Source organism: Oncorhynchus keta, chromosome 33 (genome assembly GCF_023373465.1).
Source record: "Oncorhynchus keta strain PuntledgeMale-10-30-2019 chromosome 33, Oket_V2, whole genome shotgun sequence".
NCBI lineage: Eukaryota > Metazoa > Chordata > Actinopteri > Salmoniformes > Salmonidae > Oncorhynchus > Oncorhynchus keta.
In genome coordinates this window covers 7762926-7783012 of record NC_068453.1, presented here as the reverse complement: position 1 = coordinate 7783012, position 20087 = coordinate 7762926, and the positions used below count along the sequence as shown (strand labels likewise).

The 20087-nt window shown below is 45.4% G+C and overlaps 1 protein-coding gene across 4 annotated transcripts in view; it reads left to right on the top strand.

The window, feature by feature from the left end:
* celsr1a (cadherin EGF LAG seven-pass G-type receptor 1a) overlaps positions 1-20087 on the top strand; it is a 127743-nt gene that overhangs the window by 42902 nt on the left and 64754 nt on the right. For all 4 annotated transcript variants that reach the window (XM_052491747.1, XM_052491745.1, XM_052491744.1 and 1 more), the window contains exons 2-4: positions 17331-17499; positions 17734-17914; positions 18228-18516. In XM_052491747.1, the coding sequence (XP_052347707.1) occupies positions 17331-17499; positions 17734-17914; positions 18228-18516 (639 nt within the window). The remainder of the gene's footprint in view (positions 1-17330; positions 17500-17733; positions 17915-18227; positions 18517-20087) is intronic.

Sequence of the window (20087 nt, the reverse complement as noted above, 5' to 3'; positions counted from 1 at the left end):
AGCTATCTCCTCATCTCATACACCCTCTTCAATCTCACAGTGTAAAGCCACAGAAAACCTTTTCCACATCTTAGATATCACAGATATGGTTTATTTTACTTTCTAAACACCGTTATTGAAGAGCTCCTTCTCTCTTCTCTCTCTTTCCCATATTCCCTCCCCACTCCTCCTCTCTTATCACTTGTTCTCTCTTTCTCTCTATCTCCAGTGTGATGCAGGGTTTGTGTTAGAGGTTGACCGATTAATCGGAATAGCCGATTAATTAGGGCTGATTTAAAATGTTCATAAATCTGATTAATTTTTGTTTTTACATTTATTTTATTTATTTTTACACCTTTATTTAACTAGGCAAGTCCGTTAAGAACACATTCTTATTTTTAATGACGGCCTAGGAACGGTGGGTTAACTGCCTTGTTCAGGGGCAGAACGACAAATTATTACCATGTCAGCTCGGGGATTCAATCTTTCAACCTTACAGTTAACTAGTCCAACGCTCTAACCACTTGCCTTATATTGCACTCCACAAGGAGACTGCCTGTTACGCGAATGCAGTAAGAAGCCAAGGTAAGTTGCTAGCTAACATTAAACTTATCTCATAAAAAACAATCAATACATCATAATCAGTTAACTACACATGGTTGATTTCACTAGTTTATCTAGCGTGTCCTGCGTTGCATATAATCGATGCTGTGCGCATTCATGAAAAAGGACTGTCGTTGCTCCAACGTGTACCTAAGCATAAACATCAATGTCCTTCTTAAAATCAATACACAAGTATATATTTTTAAACCTGCATATTTAGTTAATATTCCCTGCTAACATGAATTTCTTTTAACTAGGGAAATGGTGTCACTTCTCTTGCAACAGAGTCAGGATATATGCAGCAGTTTGGGCCGCCTGGCTCGTTGCGAACTGTGTGAAGACTATTTCTTCCAAACAAAGACAGACAACTTCGCCAAACGGGGGATGATTTAACAAAAGCGCATCTGTGAAAAAAGCACAATCGTTGCACAACTGTACCTAACCATAAACACCAATGCCTTTCTTAAAATCAATACACAGAAGTATATATTTTTAAACCTGCATATTTAGCTAAAAGAAATCCAGGTTAGCAGGCAATATTAACCAGGTGAAATTGTGTCACTTCTCCTGTGTTCATTGCACGCAGAGTCAGGGTATATGCAGCAGTTTGGGCCGCCTGGCTCGTTGCGAACTAATTTGCCAGAAGTTTACGTAATTATGACATAACATTGAAGGTTGTGCAATGTAACAGGAACGGTTCCGTATTTCACTGAAAGAATAAACATCTTGTTTTCGAGATGATAGTTTCCGGATTTGACCATATTAATAACCTACGGCTCGTATTTATGTGTGTTATTATGTTATAATTAAGGCTATGATTTGATAGAGCAGTCTGACTGAGCGATGGTAGGCATCAGCAGGCTCGTAAGTATTCATTCAAATAGCACTTTCGTGCATTTTGCCAGCAGCTCTTCGCAATGCTTCAAGCACTGAGCTGTTTATGACTTCAAACCTATCAACTTTCGAGATTAGGCTGGTGTAATCGATGTGAAATGGCTAGCTAGTTAGCGGGGTGTGCGCAACTAGCGTTTCAAACTTCACTCGCTCTGAGACTTGGAGTAGTTGTTCCCCTTGCTCTGCATGGGTAACGCTGCTTCGAGGGTGGCTGTTGTCGTTGTGTTCCTGGTTCGAGCCCAGGGAGGAGCGAGGAGAGGGACGGAAGCTATACTGTTACACTGGCAATACTAAAGTGCCTATAAGAACATCCAATAGTCAAAGGTATATGAAATACGAATGGTATAGAGAGAAATAGTCCTATAATTCCTATAATAACTCCAACCTATAACTTCTTACCTGGGAATATTGTAGACTCATGTTAAAAGGAACCACCAGCTTTCATATGTTCTCATGTTCTGAGCAAGGAACTTAAACATTAGCTTTCTTACATGGCACATATTGCACTTTTACTTTCTTCTCCAACACTTTGTTTTTCCATTATTTAAACCAAATTGAACATGTTTCATGATTTATTTGAGGCTAAATTGATTTTATTGATTTATTATATTAAGTTAAAATAAGTGTTCATTAAGTGTTGTTGTAATTGTCATTACTACAAATCAATTTAAAAAATCATCTGATTAATCGGTATCTGCATTTTTTTTGGTCCTCCAATAATCGGTATCAGTATCGGCGTTGGAAAATCATCATCGGTCGACCTCTGGTTTGTGTGGTCTGTACTCATATCCAGCTAAAAGGAGAAAGCAAAGCTAGCTGAGCAGGGAAATATATTTGGTCACTGATTGACTACAGCAGATAATTGACTACAGCAGATCAAGTCATGGATAATGGGGTCTTGTCAGGAACATGTAATCATCACAGAACCTAGGTCAAACCCTGGTGCATCCTCCATCTCTGTCTCTCTCTACATACTATATCTCTCTCTCTCTCTCTTCATACTCTCTCTCTCTTTCTAGCTCTACTGTGATATATTCTGAGTCGGGAAGTATGATGAAAGCGTATCCCTATTGTCACTGATTGACTACAGCAGTTAAGGCAGATAAAGTCATGTGTGATGGGGTTTTATCTTGTCAGGAACATGTAATCACAGAACCGAGGTCAAACCCTGGTGCGTCTCCTATCTCTCTCGCCATCTCTCTTTCTTTACATATTGTATCTCTCTCGTCATACTCTCCTCTCTCCCCCTCTCTCTCTCTGTCTGGCCATGCTCCAAGGACCTGGCTACAGAGCAGTATTTAGGTCAGCCCTTGGTGGCTGTGTAGTTGCTGTGGTCACTATTCTTACAGCGTAAGTGTGCGTCTCTGTACGCAACAGACCCTCGGGGAAAAATGTGCATGAACACGAGTCGTCTCTCATTGGAATGAGAAAGACTTTATTGAAGAATCCCTACTGTTGACCAATCACAAAGGGGCGTAGACTTCGGCTACCGACTTCGGTTTGCCCGAACAGACGAAAAAACCTTACTGAAGTCCAAAGCGAACAAAAAATGTCGCAACATATTGCGAACAGTTTCCTCTGGGAAGCCTGCGGACGCCTTAACCCCTCCCTTAATCTGTTCTTGACATACCCCTTCTGGTTCCTCCCCCATCTCTCCCCTCCTTTCCCTCTTTCTAATCAACATCTCCTCCCCTTTTCTCTAATACCCCTCCTTTTCCCCTCCCCCCTTTCCCCCACCAGTCTGGAGAGGAGTAGGAATAAGTTGCCTCGAGAAACTGATCCGAGGTCAGTCTTGCACTTTCCCTAACGAATCGCTACGGTTAATATTGGGGGAGGGTACAACGGGTCCTAGATCAGTGCCTATGGGCCACGTCTACCTTTCCATCTGGTGACGAGTAGTAGACACCTGGATATGATGACCTCTGACCTTATAATGAGAGGAAATGGGAGAGCCGGCACTCAATTAGAGGAGAGAGAACGGAGGGTTGGAGAGAGGGGGAGATATGCCGAGTTGCAGAATTAACCATTTAATTCATATCAGCGGTGAAAATCAATCAAGACAATATATGTCACTTTGATTGCTACGGATTTGGGACGTTAATCAGCCCCGATAAAGCAATAGGACTCTGTAGCCACCCGTGACCTCGTCCCCAGGGTAATTGCTAGGAAATACAGAGAGATAAGAGAAGGAAATAACAGAGAGAGAGAGAGACGGCTGCTGGACGAGACCCTTCAGTGAGCCATCGTGTGACTGTATTCCTGTAATGTAGATATACACCCCCAGCCATCAGGCTCTAGTCTCGGTCTCTGTCCTCACAGCAGATGAACGTCTCATGACACCCGGCAAATTATTCCCAGCTAATTTAATAGACAATGAACATGACACTCTATCCACTCTTCCCCCCTCCCTCTCCTTCTCTCCCTTGGGTCCTTAATCTAATATACCTTGTAATGCAATTCCAGCTTTCAGCCACCAAGGCCTGTGGTGTCAACAGGGGCAACTAGCAGCAATGCACTCTGTTCTATCTATGTTTAGAATCTCAGGTCCAGTGTGACAGCTCGTTGAGCAACCCCTATAGCTGCGAGATAGAGGACAATGGCCTAGACTAGCCTATTGTGGATACGATGGAGTAACAACAGCTGAATAGCAAATCAAACTGTTAGTCCTTCATTTGTACTCATTTTAGTAGTCATCTTGCTGTAACAGTGGCTCTTTTCTTCTCTCTGGGTCTGGCCTTAAATGGGGTCGACCACAGGTTAAAATGCAAGCAGCACGCAGCCTGAGATAGGGGTATGGCTTGGTAACAGGGGAAGGGTCTATAACATCGTTCCTACAGTGCCTTCTGAAAGTATTCACACCCCTTTGACCTTTTCCACATTTTGTTGGGTTACAGCCTGCATTTAGCATGGATTCAATTGAGATTATGTGTCACCGATCTACACACAGTGCCCCATAATGACACTGGTGAATTTTATTTTCAGAATATTTTACAAATGAATAATGAATTATAAGCAGAAATGTCTTGAGTCAATAAGTATTCAACCCCTTTGTTGTGGCGAGCCTAAATAAGTTCAAGAGGAAAATAATATAGTAAAGTTGCCTGGATTCACTCTGTGTGCAGTAATAGTGGTTAACATGATTTTTGATTGACTACTCCGTCTCTGTATCCCACACATGCAATTATCTGTAAGGTCCCTCAGTTGAGTAGTGAATTTCAAGCACAGATTCTACCACAAAATCCAGGGCGGTTTTCCAATGACTCGCAAAGATGGTTATCAGTAGTGTTATCAATTACACTTTGGATGGTGTGTCAATACACCCAGTCACTAGAAAGATGCAGGCGTCCTTCCTAACTCAGTTGCTGGAGAGGAAGGAAACTACTCAGGGATTTCACCATGAGGCCAATGGGCACTTCAAAACAGTTGCAGAGTTTAATGTCTGTGATAGGACAACAATTAGGATGGATCAACAACATTGCAGTTACTCCACAATAGTAAACCTGCATGACAGAGTGAAATAAGGAAGCCTGTACAAAACAAAAGTATTCCGAAACATGTAACCTATTTTTAAATAAGGCACTAAAGTAATACTGTAAAAAGTGTAGCAAATAAATCGTGTTTTTGTACTAAATACAAAGCGTTGTGTTTGTGGCAAACGCAACGCAACACATCACCAAGTATCACTCTTCATATTTTCAAGCATGGTGGTGGCTGCATCAGGTTATGAGTAGGGAGGTTTTTAGGATAAAAATAAACGTAATAGAGCTAAGTACAGGCAAAATCCTAGAGGAAAATCTGATTTTTGTTTGCTTTCCAACATACACTAGGAGATAAATTCACCAATCAGCAAGACAATGACCTAAAACACGAGGCCGGATTTACACTGGAGTTGCTTACCAAGACGACATTCAATGTTCCTTAGTGGCCTAGTTATTGTTTTGACTTCAATCAGCTTGAATATCTATGACAAGACTTGACAATGGCTGTCTAGCAATGATCAACCAACTTGGCAGAACTTAAAGAATTTAAAAAAAAAAATAATGGGCAAATATTGTACAATCCAGGTGTGAAAAGCTATTAGAGACTTATCCAAAAACATCTGTAATCACTGCCAAAGGTGATTCTAACATCTATTGACTCAGGGTGTTGAATACTCAAATCAAAATATATTAGTATTTTATTTTCCATAAAATGTTTTTAAATATTTGCACTTTTCTACCACTCTGACATTAAAGATGATAGTGTGTAGATTGTTGACAAAAAAAACGATAATTAAATCCATTTTATTCCGACTTTGTAACACAACTAAATCTGGACAAAGTTAAAAGGGTGTGAATCCTTAACTGAAGGCACTGAAGTTATGTACATATCTACCTCAATTACCTCGGGCCCCCTGCACATCGACTCAGTACTGGTACCCTGTCTATATAGCCCAGTTATCGTTACTAATTGTGTTTTTGACTTTTCTATCTATCTTTCTCTTTGCACTGTTTTTAAGGGCCCATAAGTAAACATTACACTGTTGGTCTACACCTGTTGTTTACAAAGATTGTGACAAATAACATTTGATTGGATTTGATTTGGAATAGGGTGTCATGGTTTTATTTCATGATCACTCTGGAAGAATTGAATGATTCCCTCTTCCTGTTCCTGTGTTGTAATCCCACCTGTTCCAGTGCTGTCGAAGGGATGTTATTCCCTGGTAGCCCCCCTCCTCTCATCCCGGGGTGAAAGGAGTCTTTTGTGTCTCTACCTGCTTGCCGCTCTCCTCTCCTCACAACTACGGTTGAGTGACTGACTGGCCAAGTGCGAGCGCATTAATCCTCGTTAACTCACACCTGCCTTTGGGGTTTTAGCGTAGGAGAGGACGAAGAGGGAAAGATGCAGGTGTCGAGTGGGATTTTGCTGGGACAGCCGTGTGTGTTTCTTGTGTACGTGTGTCTGAGTTATGACATGAGGTGAATTTCGCTCGTCGAGTGGGATAGGAGGACACCTCTGTGACATCATCACCAGCGCTTCCAAAACAGTCAGAGCCGCAGAGTTGCGGATAGACAGAATATGGCAGAGTATGCTTTTGGACACTACCCTTGGCAGCCTCAGAAGAGGAGTAGTGGCCAGAAGCTCTCCTCCTCTCCATTCATCTCCTCTACTCTATTACTGTCAGTGTGTCTGGAAGCACTCAGTGAAAGCCCCTCTCATCTCCCCAGACATATTTATTCTCAGGTATGTCCATGTGTGCGTTCCAAGTGGCACCCTATTCCCTATATAGTGCACTACCTTTGACTAGATCCCCTATGGGCCCTGGTCAACAGTATTGCACTATAAAGGGCAAAGGGTGCCATTTGAGGCGCAATCCGTGTGCCTGTCTCCAGGCCAGAGCAGATCAAAGCTGAAGCCAGACGTACATAAACACTAATCCTGTGAGATAAAGGGTTCTGGGTGTAAGAGTCCACCGGGCCTGCTGGACAGACAGGGATGAGACACAGGTACAGATGGACAGAGACCGTTAAAGGTAGTGGTGATGGTGATGGGCGAAGAGAGGGAGGGAGGACGGGATGAGCTAGGATATGTAGCAGACTATCTCCTCCTTTACCTGAATGGACTGCCAGTGGAGGATTTACAGTTGACACTGACGACTCTCTGCTGACTTTGCACCATTCATTCCTGGTGAAGGGGAATATGAGCGGGTTTACAGACCCCAGACCTGAAGTTAGACAACTAGGAAAAATGTGCAGCTCATCTATCCGTTTTTGGACTATGCGCTACATCCCAAATGGCACCCTATTCCCTATGTTGTGCAATATATAGGGACAGGCGTGCCATTTGGGATAGTCCAAAAACAGATAGATGAGCTGCACATTTCTCCCAGTTGTCTAACTTCAGGTCTGGGGTCTGTAAACCTGCCAGGGTTTCTCAGTGAACCCAGTCACTCTACACATTCCTGTACAGTTAACCATTGATCCCGGAACACGGTTTCATTTAAAGGGCCACTACTCAGACTCACGGCCAAGGTTCCGACTATCTATGCCTGACATGTGGCCTATACTGAAACACGAACGTGCTATCATCGTGATGAAGTCACATCCTAGTTGTCTGTCGACAGAGAGGTTCGAGCTCTAGTGGTGACTGTTGATAATGGCATTACAATGATACGTCTGTCGACAGAGAGGTTTGAGCTCTAGTAGTGACAGTTGATAATGGCATTACAATGATATGTCTGTCGACAGAGAGGCTAGAGCTCTAGTAGTGACAGTTGATAATGGCATTACAATGATATGTCTGTCGACAGAGAGGCTAGAGCTCTAGTAGTGACAGTTGATAATGGCATTACAATGATATGTCTGTCGACAGAGAGGTTAGAGCTCTAGTAGTGACAGTTGATAATGGCATTACAATGATATGTCTGTCGACAGAGAGGTTTGAGCTCTAGTAGTGACAGTTGATAATGGCATTACAATGATATGTCTGTCGACAGAGAGGTTGGAGCTCTAGTGGTGACAGTTGATAATGGCATTACAATGATACGTCTGTCGACAGAGAGGTTAGAGCTCTAGTAGTGACAGTTGATAATGGCACTTCAATGATACGTCTGTCGACAGAGAGGTTAGAGCTCTAGTGGTGACAGTTGATAATGGCACTTCAATGATATGTCTGTCGACAGAGGTTAGAGCTCTAGTAGTGACAGTTGATAATGGCACTTCAATGATATGTCTGTCGACAGAGAGGTTAGAGCTCTAGTAGTGACAGTTGATAATGGCACTTCAATGATATGTCTGTCGACAGAGAGGTTTGAGCTCTAGTAGTGACAGTTGATAATAGCATTACAATGACATGTTTGTCGACAGAGAGGTTCGAGCTCTAGTGGTGACAGTTGATAATGGCATTACAATGATATGTCTGTCGACAGAGAGGTTGGAGCTCTAGTGGTGACAGTTGATAATGGCATTACAATGATATGTCTGTCGACAGAGAGGTTAGAGCTCTAGTAGTGACAGTTGATAATGGCATTACAATGATATGTCTGTCGAGCTCTAGAGTGACAGGATTGGCATTACAATGCTCTAGTAGTGACAGTTGATAATGGCATTACAATGACATGTTTGTCGACAGAGAGGTTAGAGCTCTAGTAGTGACAGATAATGGCATTACAATGATATGCTCAGAGAGGTTGGAGCTCTAGTGGTGACAGTTGATAATGGCATTACAATGACATGTTTGTCGACAGAGAGGTTAGAGCTCTAGTGGTGACAGTTGATAATGGCATTACAATGATATGTCTGTCGACAGAGAGGTTAGAGCTCTAGTAGTGACAGTTGATAATGGCATTACAATGATATGTCTGTCGACAGAGAGGTTGGAGCTCTAGTAGTGACAGTTGATAATGGCATTACAATGACATGTTTGTCGACAGAGAGGTTAGAGCTCTAGTGGTGACAGTGGATAATGGCATTACAATGATATGTCTGTCGACAGAGAGGTTAGAGCTCTAGTGGTGACAGTTGATAATGGCATTACAATGACATGTTTGTCGACAGAGAGGTTAGAGCTCTAGTGGTGACAGTGGATAATGGCATTACAATGATATGTCTGTCGACAGAGAGGTTGGAGCTCTAGTAGTGACAGTTGATAATGGCATTACAATGATATGTCTGTCGACAGAGAGGTTAGAGCTCTAGTGGTGACAGTTGATAATGGCATTACAATGAGCTCTATGATAATGGCTGTCGACAGAGAGGTTAGAGCTCTAGTAGTGACAGTTGATAATGGCATTACAATGATATGTCTGTCGACAGAGAGGTTAGAGCTCTAGTAGTGACAGTGGATAATGGCATTACAATGATATGTCTGTCGACAGAGAGGTTAGAGCTCTGGAGTGGTGACAGTGGATAATGGCATTACAATGACATGTTTGTCGACAGAGAGGTTCGAGCTCTAGTGGTGACAGTGGATAATGGCATTACAATGATATGTCTGTCGACAGAGAGGTTGGAGCTCTAGTAGTGACAGTTGATAATGGCATTACAATGATATGTCTGTCGACAGAGAGGTTGGAGCTCTAGCTAATGGCATTACAATGATATGTCTGTCGACAGGTGACAGTGGATAATGGCATTACAATGACATGTCTGTCGACAGAGAGGCTAGAGCTCTAGTGGTGACAGTTGATAATGGCATTACAATGATATGTCTGTCGACAGAGAGGTTGGAGCTCTAGTAGTGACAGTTGATAATGGCATTACAATGATATGTCTGTCGACAGAGAGGTTAGAGCTCTCGTGGTGACAGTGGATAATGGCATTACAATGACATGTTTGTCGACAGAGAGGTTCGAGCTCTCGTGGTGACAGTGGATAATGGCATTACAATGATATGTCTGTCGACAGAGAGGTTAGAGCTCTAGTAGTGACAGTTGATAATGGCATTACAATGATATGTCTGTCGACAGAGAGGCTAGAGCTCTAGTGGTGACAGTTGATAATGGCATTACAATGATATGTCTGTCGACAGAGAGGTTAGAGCTCTAGTAGTGACAGTTGATAATGGCATTACAATGACATGTTTGTCGACAGAGAGGTTCGAGCTCTCGTGGTGACAGTGGATAATGGCATTACAATGATATGTCTGTCGACAGAGAGGTTAGAGCTCTAGTAGTGACAGTTGATAATGGCATTACAATGACATGTCTGTCGACAGAGAGGTTCGAGCTCTCGTGGTGACAGTGGATAATGGCATTACAATGATATGCCGTGGTGTCAGTATCTTCTGTCCTCGCGATTGATGCCTGTGGCAGTTGTGTGGGAGACGTGATTGATGTGTGTAGGGAGAGACAGATGCACAGCTGTCTGTCTCAGGGAGGTCCCAGTCGTCCCCAGTCATCTGCAGTGATTATCTCTGTCAGCTACAGTTTCATTGTATCCCTGCTCTCGTTTCCTCTCCGCGCATAATATACATCCGCTTGGCAACCACTAAGAACCTTTCCTTCACTTCCTCATTTAATCTATTCATTTCCCTAACCTATCATCTCGTGCCATGCATGTTGAATTCCTGAGTAATAGATGGATAGATTCTAGTGTGACTGTCGTTCTGTTCTGTCAGTCTGTAGGATATACTGTAATGGTCATTATGGTAGATACGACGAGAGAGGGGGTGAATTGACCCTGTTCGTCTAGCAGGATGTCTGGCAGCATGTCTTGTAGGCTGCTGATATGTGATCCTACATCCCAGTCTGTCTGTTTGCTCACACAGTGTGAGAGAAACTCTTCTACTGGACCCAATGGTTAGTGTGTGTGTCTGCGTGAGAGAGAGAGGGATTTGCACGTTCTTCGGCAGATTGTTGAGAAAGCCAAACTGTTAGTGAATGTGTGGGATTGACTCCACAGTCAAACAACCTGTTGGTTTGCTCTGTACCTGATAGGCCAGGGGCGGTTAGGTGTGTCACAGGGAAGAGGGGAGCTGATTTCTCTCTAGACACCTATTGGTCGAGGTACAGTCGGTTTGGAGTCATTGTTGTGATTCAAATATTTGAGAGAAAGGGGTCAGTTGGTCGCTTTGTGGTGTTTTCTCAGCACCTGCTAAATAGGGCTCCGTTTTCACTGGTTTTCATTGGTCGCTGTACCTTTAAAATGTTATTGCGCAATAAAAGATGGTTGCCAGTAAAATAAAAAACACTGCCATCTAGAATGTCTGTTGTTATAATTGTTGGCTTTCTTCAAGGATTAAACACTTCCTCGTATTACCATCCTACTTGACTGTGGTAAATGTCAAAATGATTTAAATAATCACATTTCCACTGCAAACAAACCAATGCAGGGAAGGATTGGTCTTTGTGTGGAATGCAGAGGTTGTCCTTTCCTTCTTTCCCCTGTCATAGTGATTTAGGAGCGGAACATACCACTCTCTTCCCGCTGTAGGGGGTCTGAATCCCCCCTCTGTCTCACACGGGTGGGGTTGACAGGTTTGCGAGGAGAACCTGTCGCCTGTCGTACAGATGAGACGTCTGCCGTTTGTTTTACCACCCGCTCTCTGCTTCTTCCGTTATCTGTGAAAACACTGCTGTTGTTGTTGGACGGTGTGGGTGGTCACCAGGGTTGTGGTCACCAGGGTTATGGTCACCAGAGTTGTGGTCACCAGGGTTGTGGTCACCAGGGTTATGGTCACCAGGGTTATGGTCACCAGAGTTGTGGTCACCAGGGTTGTGGTCACCAGGGTTATGGTCACCAGAGTTGTGGTCACCAGGGTTGTGGTCACCAGGGTTATGGTCACCAGGGTTATGGTCACCAGAGTTGTGGTCACCAGGGTTGTGGTCACCAGGGTTATGGTCACCAGGGTTATGGTCACCAGAGTTGTGGTCACCAGGGTTGTGGTCACCAGGGTTATGGTCACCAGAGTTGTGGTCACCAGGGTTGTGGTCACCAGAGTTGTGGTCACCAGGGTTATGGTCACCAGAGTTGTGGTCACCAGGGTTGTGGTCACCAGAGTTGTGGTCACCAGGGTTGTGGTCACCAGGGTTGTGGTCACCAGAGTTGTGGTCACCAGGGTTGTGGTCACCAGGGTTGTGGTCACCAGAGTTGTGGTCACCAGAGTTGTGGTCACCAGGGTTGTGGTCACCAGGGTTGTGGTCACCAGAGTTGTGGTCACCAGGGTTGTGGTCACCAGGGTTATGGTCACCAGAGTTGTGGTCACCAGAGTTGTGGTCACCAGGGTTGTGGTCACCAGGGTTGTGGTCACCAGGGTTGTGGTCACCAGAGTTGTGGTCCTCTTCGTTTTTTTATTCAGTCTATTGAATTGAAAATCACCTGTTGATTTTATGCGGATTTTTCAATTCATTACAAACGTTGAAACACGCTTCCTAAATTGTGAGTTGAAAAATAATTTACCCCCCATCATGATGGCCACACTCTTATCAGTCACAGACCACAGACAGATAGTGACAGCAGTGTCATCGATCTCCAGAATGGGTGGGTGGGGCAGTTAGTGATGTAGACGAGGGTGTTGTTGTCACTCACTGTGACAGATGGGAACCTTGGTGGAATGTCCCAGTGTCCGGCTCCATCCAGAGTGGCGCAGCGGTCTAAGGCACTGCATCTCAGTGCAAGAGGCGTCACTACAGTCCCTGGTTCGAATCCAGGCTGCATCACATCTGGCCGTGACTGGGAGTCCCATAGGGCGGCGCACAATTGGCCCAGCGTCGTCCCGGGTTTGGCCGGTGTAGGCCGTCATTGTAAATAAGAATTTGTTCTTAACTGACTTGCCGAGTTAAATAAAAAATGAAATCATAGATGGCTAGGCCTATAAACGACAAAGACTGACTGGTGTCATGCATATCACTGTCTTACAGTCTGTTAACAGCCTTATTAGCACCTCCTGCCTCATAAACAAGATGCACTGATGTAAGGTGAGTTTTGAGTTTCTCCCACTTATGCTTAGGATCCGGGGAGTGGTTGCTGATTAGACCTGCGTCTATGGAAAACAGATTGCGGTTTACTTCATTTTATTAATCCCAATGAACACAATTCAATCATCATATATATGATTCATGCACTGTTGCAGCGCGGGCAGTATACTGCCTGGACTCTTAGCTGAGATGACTAATAAAACAATGAGTGACACGCTGTGAGTTTTCTATTGTCTGGACAATACACCTGTTTGTTTACTTTAGCAGGACTATGTCCGTCTCATATCATCTTAATGGTTATTACAAGTTCATAAATGCTTGGCATATCGTAATTGTAACACACACGGAACACTAAAGAAAACTGTAGCACACTGTTGATCTTGATGCTTCCCACAAATGTAATGGATCTTATTACACCAAATGTCTCAGACCCCGTAGACCTTCACCAGGGTATTTCACCCACTCCGATATACTTGTAAACGGCATCTTTGTAATGTAGCGTGTGGTGTTTTATATCACTATGGGGTGGGTTCTGTCGTCTCCCATGTCACTCATGCAGTGCCATTTACCCTCGGAGAACTCCTGTTTCCATGGCGTCTGAATGTGACACGCCCTGGGATGACTGGCAGTGATCTGCCCAGGGACACCCTGTGTGTATGTGGGTGTGTTGCCCTCTCATTGACCCCGAATAGAACAGCTGGGGGGGGTGGATATAAATAGCATTTCTCTTGGGATGCCACAGGACAGTTTTCCTCCTGGAAAACTCTCCCTGTATTTAACCTTGTCCTCCCCTGTTAATGACCTGTTGTCAACCCTCGTTCCCTCAGCATTGTGTGTGGGGAACAGTATGGGGTTCAGGGGATCTATGTAGTTCGTCAGAGAGGCAGGACTGTGCGCTTGTACTTCATGGCCAATAAAGTAGGCCTTGTTCCTGGTCAGTTCACTCAGTGAGTGAATAGCTTAGATTTGCCTTTTGAGGACCCGGAGAGTAGGTGATGAAACGCTTTGTCAAGCACAGTCGGGATGGTTTGAGCTGTACTCTCAACAGCGAAGCGTTTAGAGTGCTACTGTTGTCTTAAGCTGAGTGCCAACAGCTACTGTCTGGACCTGCTGCTTAATGTTAACACTGAACAGGTGACTGGAACCTCTTACACCTGCTTCCTGTAGTGTGTGTGTGTGTGTGTGTGTGTGTGTGTGTGTGTGTGTGTGTGTGTGTGTGTGTGTGTGTGTGTGTGTGTGTGTGTGTGTGTGTGTGTGTGTGTGTGTGTGTGTGTGTGTGTGTGTGTGTGTGTGTGTGTGTGTGTGTGTGTGTGTGTTTGTCCGACCATGTGTACTGACTGTGTTGCGCGGACAGAGGGGACAGGTGGGGGAGTAGACAACTTGGGTAGACTACTCTGTGATGGATGTCTAGTGTAACAGATACTAGTAGAGCGCCCTCTCTCTACGGTGAACTAAGGGAACGTTGTGTGTGTGTATGACCACATGGGGGGGGGGTGCTTTTGTGTGTTCTTCTCTAGAAGTATGTGGTGACTGTGGGTGTAACAGAGTGGAAAGCATAGGTCGTCTTGCTCTTCTTTGTCTGATAATGATGACACACTGGGCAACACTTTTAGTGAAGAGGGAGAGGAGGAGGAGGAGGAGGTGGAGGCTGTGAGGAGACAACGGTATCAACACCCAGTCTGATAAACAGTGTGAGGCAGTCTGATGAACAGAGGCACTGACGGGGGAGGGAGAGGAGAGGGAATATAGGAAGGGGGGGAGGCGGGGCTAGAGAGGGGTGTAGGGGTCCTGAGAAATGACCTAATTTGGGGGAGAGTGACTGACAAGGCACCTGCCGCTCAGCCGTCTCTCTCACGCACGCATACACATTGACTCAACGAGACTCCTGCAACCCGATCGGCCACTCAGAGACGTTTCAACAGTATTTCAACTGCTGCAGCCACCTGTTGGCAACTCTCCTCCTACATCCCCGAAACCACAGTATTAGAGCCCTGTAGACTCTCTCTGTATGCTTGGTGTTGAACAAATAGCCTAGCCCTGTAGACTTTGTATGGATCAGCCCTGTAGACTTTGTATGGATCAGCCCTGTAGACTTTGTATGGATCAGCCCTGTAGACTTTGTATGGATCAGCCCTGTAGACTTTGTATGGATCAGCCCTGTAGACTTTGTATGGATCAGCCCTGTAGACTTTGTATGGATCAGCCCTGTAGACTTTGTATGGATCAGCCCTGTAGACTTTGTATGGATCAGCCCTGTAGACTTTGTATGGATCAGCCCTGTAGACTTTGTATGGATCAGCCCTGTAGACTTTGTATGGATCAGCCCTGTAGACTTTGTATTTGTATGGATCAGCCCTGTAGACTTTGTATGGATTTAGACTTTGTATGGATCAGCCCTGTAGACTTTGTATGGATCAGCCCTGTAGACTTTGTATGGATCAGCCCTGTAGACTTTGTATGGATCAGCCCCTGTAGACTTTGTATGGATCAGCCCCTGTAGACTTTGTATGGATCAGCCCCTGTAGACTTTGTATGGATCAGCCCCTTTGTATGGATCAGCCCTGTAGACTTTGTATGGATCAGCCCCTGTAGACTTTGTATGGATCAGCCCCTGTAGACTTTGTATGGATCAGCCCTGTAGACTTTGTATGGATCAGCCCTGTAGACTTTGTATGGATCAGCCCTGTAGACTTTGTATGGATCAGCCCTGTAGACTTTGTATGGATCAGCCCTGTAGACTTTGTATGGATCAGCCCTGTAGACTTTGTATGGATCAGCCCCTGTAGACTTTGTATGGATCAGCCCCTGTAGACTTTGTATGGATCAGCCCCTGTAGACTTTGTATGGATCAGCCCCTGTAGACTTTGTATGGATCAGCCCCTGTAGACTTTGTATGGATCAGCCCCTGTAGACTTTGTATGGATCAGCCCCTGTAGACTTTGTATGGATCAGCCCCTGTAGACTTTGTATGGATCAGCCCCTGTAGACTTTGTATGGATCAGCCCCTGTAGACTTTGTATGGATCAGCCCTGTAGACTTTGTATGGATCAGTTAAGAGTTAGCAGTGTCAGCTCTCTTCCTATAACCCAGTGTTATAACGAATGGGTCTAGGCCTATGGGCTCTACACGGAGTACACCAAACGTTAGGAGCAACTTCCTAATATTGAGTTGCATCCCCCCTTTTACCCTCAGAACAGCCTCAGTTCGTCTGGTCATGGACTCTACAAGGTGTTGAAAGCGTTCCACGGGGATGCTGGCCCATGTTGACTCCAATGCTTCCCACGGTTGTGTTAAGTTGGCTGGATGTCCTTTGGGTGGTGGACCATTCTTGATACACACAGGAAACTGTTGAGCATGAAAAACCCAGCAGCCATTGCAGTTCTTGACACAATCGGTGCGTCTGGCATCTCCTACCACACCCTGATCAAAGGCACTTCAGCTTTTGTCTTGCCCGTTCACCCTCCGAGCGGCACACACACACACACACAATCCATATCTCAATTGTCTCAAGATTCAAAGATTATTTTGTACACTCAGTGCATATGACATATGGGATAGAAGAACTGAGCAGTTTTCAGTTGTTCCACAAGTTGAAACGAGATCAGAGTTGTTTAATTACTTAGGAGTGGCTTTGAATCAGGTGGAATCACAATGACACCTAATTAATTCAATCTACCGTAGTCGATAGAGAACCGTGGCATGACAAACAAGTGCAGCTGCTAAGCTCTGCACAGAGAGAGAACACTGGCAGAGACTCAGGACACTGGAAGCCAGTCCTTCCCAAGTCTCACTGTAACATAATATTTGTCAGGAAATCGCTGTGAGCAGCACACGTCTCTCGTTTGCGGGAAGTGTTGGTGTTCACACTCTCGGGGCTGCGTCCCAAATTGCACTATATTCCCTATCGAGTGCTGTGCTTCTGTCCAGAGCAACGTGGGCCTTGGTCTAAAGTCGTACACTATATAGGGAATAGGGTGCCATTTGGGATGCGCACGAGATCTCCTCTGAGAAGGATCCATTAGGATTGAGATATTTACAGTAGGTAATTAAAGTGTGTTCCTGGACAAGAGGGAGGGAAATGCCGACATTTTGCTGTCATTGACAGGACAGGTTATTTATTCAAATGATTATATGCCTGCCAGTGACTCTGTCTATTTGATTTAATGTCTATGATCGGGACAGTTTTAACAAATTGGGCTCATTCATGAACTATTCAACAAAGTTTAACACCAATCTTCATGTGTTTAGTGTGGTTGAACTGTGGTTGACTCGACTACTCTGCAATACATCCACTTAGATGAGGATCACTTCTATATTCTACAAAACGCTCAACAAATCTTAACAAAGCTTCATGGCTTCAATTATGTACATTCGTTCTGATCCGTCTTTTAACTGTTGCTCTGCTCTGTAGTTCATCCATTTAACCCGCCCCCCTCTCGCTCTCCTCCCCCCTCCCCAGATGGTGTCCATCGGGTCACAGCATTGTGCACCCTGCGGGTCACCATAATCACAGACGACATGTTGACCAACAGCATCACGGTGCGCCTGGAGAACATGTCTCAGGAGCGCTTCCTGTCCCCTCTGCTGTCCCTCTTCCTGGAAGGAGTGGCAGCCGTGCTCTCCACCAGGTAATGTGTCTGCTCCCTTGTTACGGTCCCAGAAAACCTGCTTGCAAGAGTCTCTGTATCAGGAGGGAATAATAACCCTCGGGAACCGGGATTTCTGTCTAACCTGGGCATTTTTGGAGAAGTTATTGAAGTGATGCAACCTTAGCTTCTACTCCATGGAGGTCCGTGTAGCATTCTGTTGCTGCCACAGCACCTCTGCTCTGTGTGATCATGAGACTCTCTACTCTCCACCAGCCGCCAGGCCGTCTTTGTGTTCAACATTCAGAACGACACCGACGTTCGCGGCGCCATCCTCAACGTGACCTTCTCGGCGCTGCAGCCAGGGGGTCCCCCGGGGAGGTACTTCCCCTCCGAGGAGCTGCAGGAGCAGATCTACCTGAACCGCACCCTGCTCCGACTAATATCATCACAACAGGTAACTTACTCACAACAGGTTCTTTGAATGAATCCCAAATTGACCCCCTTCCTACCCCATAGCCACTCCTGGACAACTGGGTCATGTACAGTTGGCCCCAAATTGAAGAAAATGATCAGGGAGGTACTATCCGAACTTGTCCAATAATAAATGTTTTGTTGTTGTTCTGACAAGTTTAGCTACGGTGTGCCGTAATGAACACGATCTAAGTCAGCCACTGATTCGAAAGGAAAGCCCGAAAACCCAGCCATCTCTGTTGCCCATTTCATTTTCTGGATTTGAGCAATTCCCTAATGAATTGTATCCGTTCCAGGTGCTTCCCTTCGACGACAACATCTGCCTGAGGGAGCCGTGTGAGAACTATATGAAGTGTGTGTCTGTGCTGAAGTTCGACAGCTCCCCGCCCTTCATCTCCTCCGACACGGTGCTGTTCCGGCCCATCCACCCCATCAACGGTCTGCGCTGCCGCTGTCCTGCAGGCTTCACCGGGGACTACTGCGAGACGGAGATAGACCTCTGCTACTCAGGACCCTGCAGGAACAACGGGAAGTGTCGCAGCCGAGAAGGAGGCTATACCTGCGAGTGTCAGGAAGACTTCACTGGTCAGTGGCTCCACTCAGTGAAGGAGTTGTTTGGGTACTGTATTATCCTCGCTAGCCTGTTCCCTGACCTGTTGTGCTGTCTTGCAAATGGTGCGAACGTGGCCATAGTAGTTGGCAACGTTAGCACGAAAGGTTCTGGGACCAGGCTAATACTTTCCTAGGTCTTTAAGAGATTTCAATTGTATGTAGGTACTGTCTGGTAAGTCACCCCAGCCACCATCAGAGTGTAGCTTCCAGTTTGGGTGAGGCACGCATTTCATGGCAGTCACTTTGGCTGCAGATCAACTCTGGTGTTGGCCAGCAGTAGGATGCACCAACCCACTGATGATCTATCAACTACAAATGACCCCATTACTAAATGGTCTGTCTCAGTGTGATTTATGTTTGCGATGAGGCTGGAATGCTGTCTAGCTGGCAGCCCCAGGTACACTCTACAGTAGGCCCAACTCCTGTCACTGTTTTTGTGTCTGATTGAAGGTCGAGTGGCGGAGCTATCAGATGCACTCAGGACGTTTTCATGGAGTTTGCTGGTTTTTATTTATTTTATTTCACCTTTATATAACTAGGCAAGTCAGTTCAGAACAAATCCTTATTTCCAATGACGGCTTACCCCGGCCAAACCCTAACCCGGACGACGCTGGGCCAATTGTGGGACTCCCAATCACAGCCGGTTGGGATACAGCCTGGAATCGAACCAAGGTCTGTAGCACCTTAGACCGCTGCGCCACTCGGGAGCCCCAGCAGGTCAACTGAACGGGAGCTTTCATCTGATAGTGATACCACATCTCTCAGTCTCTCTGTCCTTCCAATGGGGCCCGGTAGAATATAATGACAACCCCGCCACTACTTTCCTCTTTCCCTCCTTCACTTCCTTATCAGCTGTAATTACCTCATTATACCACACTCCACCCTTCCTCTCCTCCAATGGGGGGTCTAGTCTTTGAAGGTCACAGTTCGACCTCAGCTAGTTAGGAGCCATTATGTGGCCGATGACAGCGGGGCCTACTGTGTCCGCCTTGGGTTTCCACATGATTCCCGCATTACAGGGAAACAGATCCTCCTAATTCTCCTCGGAAAATGGATTATACCACAGAGAGAAGAGTCATTACCAGGGTCCAGACAGGGTCCTGCCCCCCCCTCCATCCCATGCATACCTGGCTGTCCGTCCCCTCCCTCCTAGACAGATCTTGGCGGGATGATGGTTGACACAACACTGGAGCTGGAGATGACGGCGATGGTTGGCGGCCATCTTAGATAAGGAAACTGATGGACTCGAAGATGGCGTGCAAACTTGAGCAAGTCAGCCAGTTTCCTGTGGTCTCATAGACAGACAGTCTGTCAGTGGGAAACTGAGCTGTGTGTCTGTGGTGGTGATGTCCAGACCAGTAGTCAGTGTCCTAATTTGCTCCTGGGGCTCCGTACAACAATGGCTGACCCTGTAAAAAACAAACACATTTCACAGCACCTATCCGGTGTATGTGACCTATTATAATTATTAGATTATAATTATTATAATTATTATTATAACTATTATAATTATTAGATTCTTCATGAGAACCATTCAGCAGAGC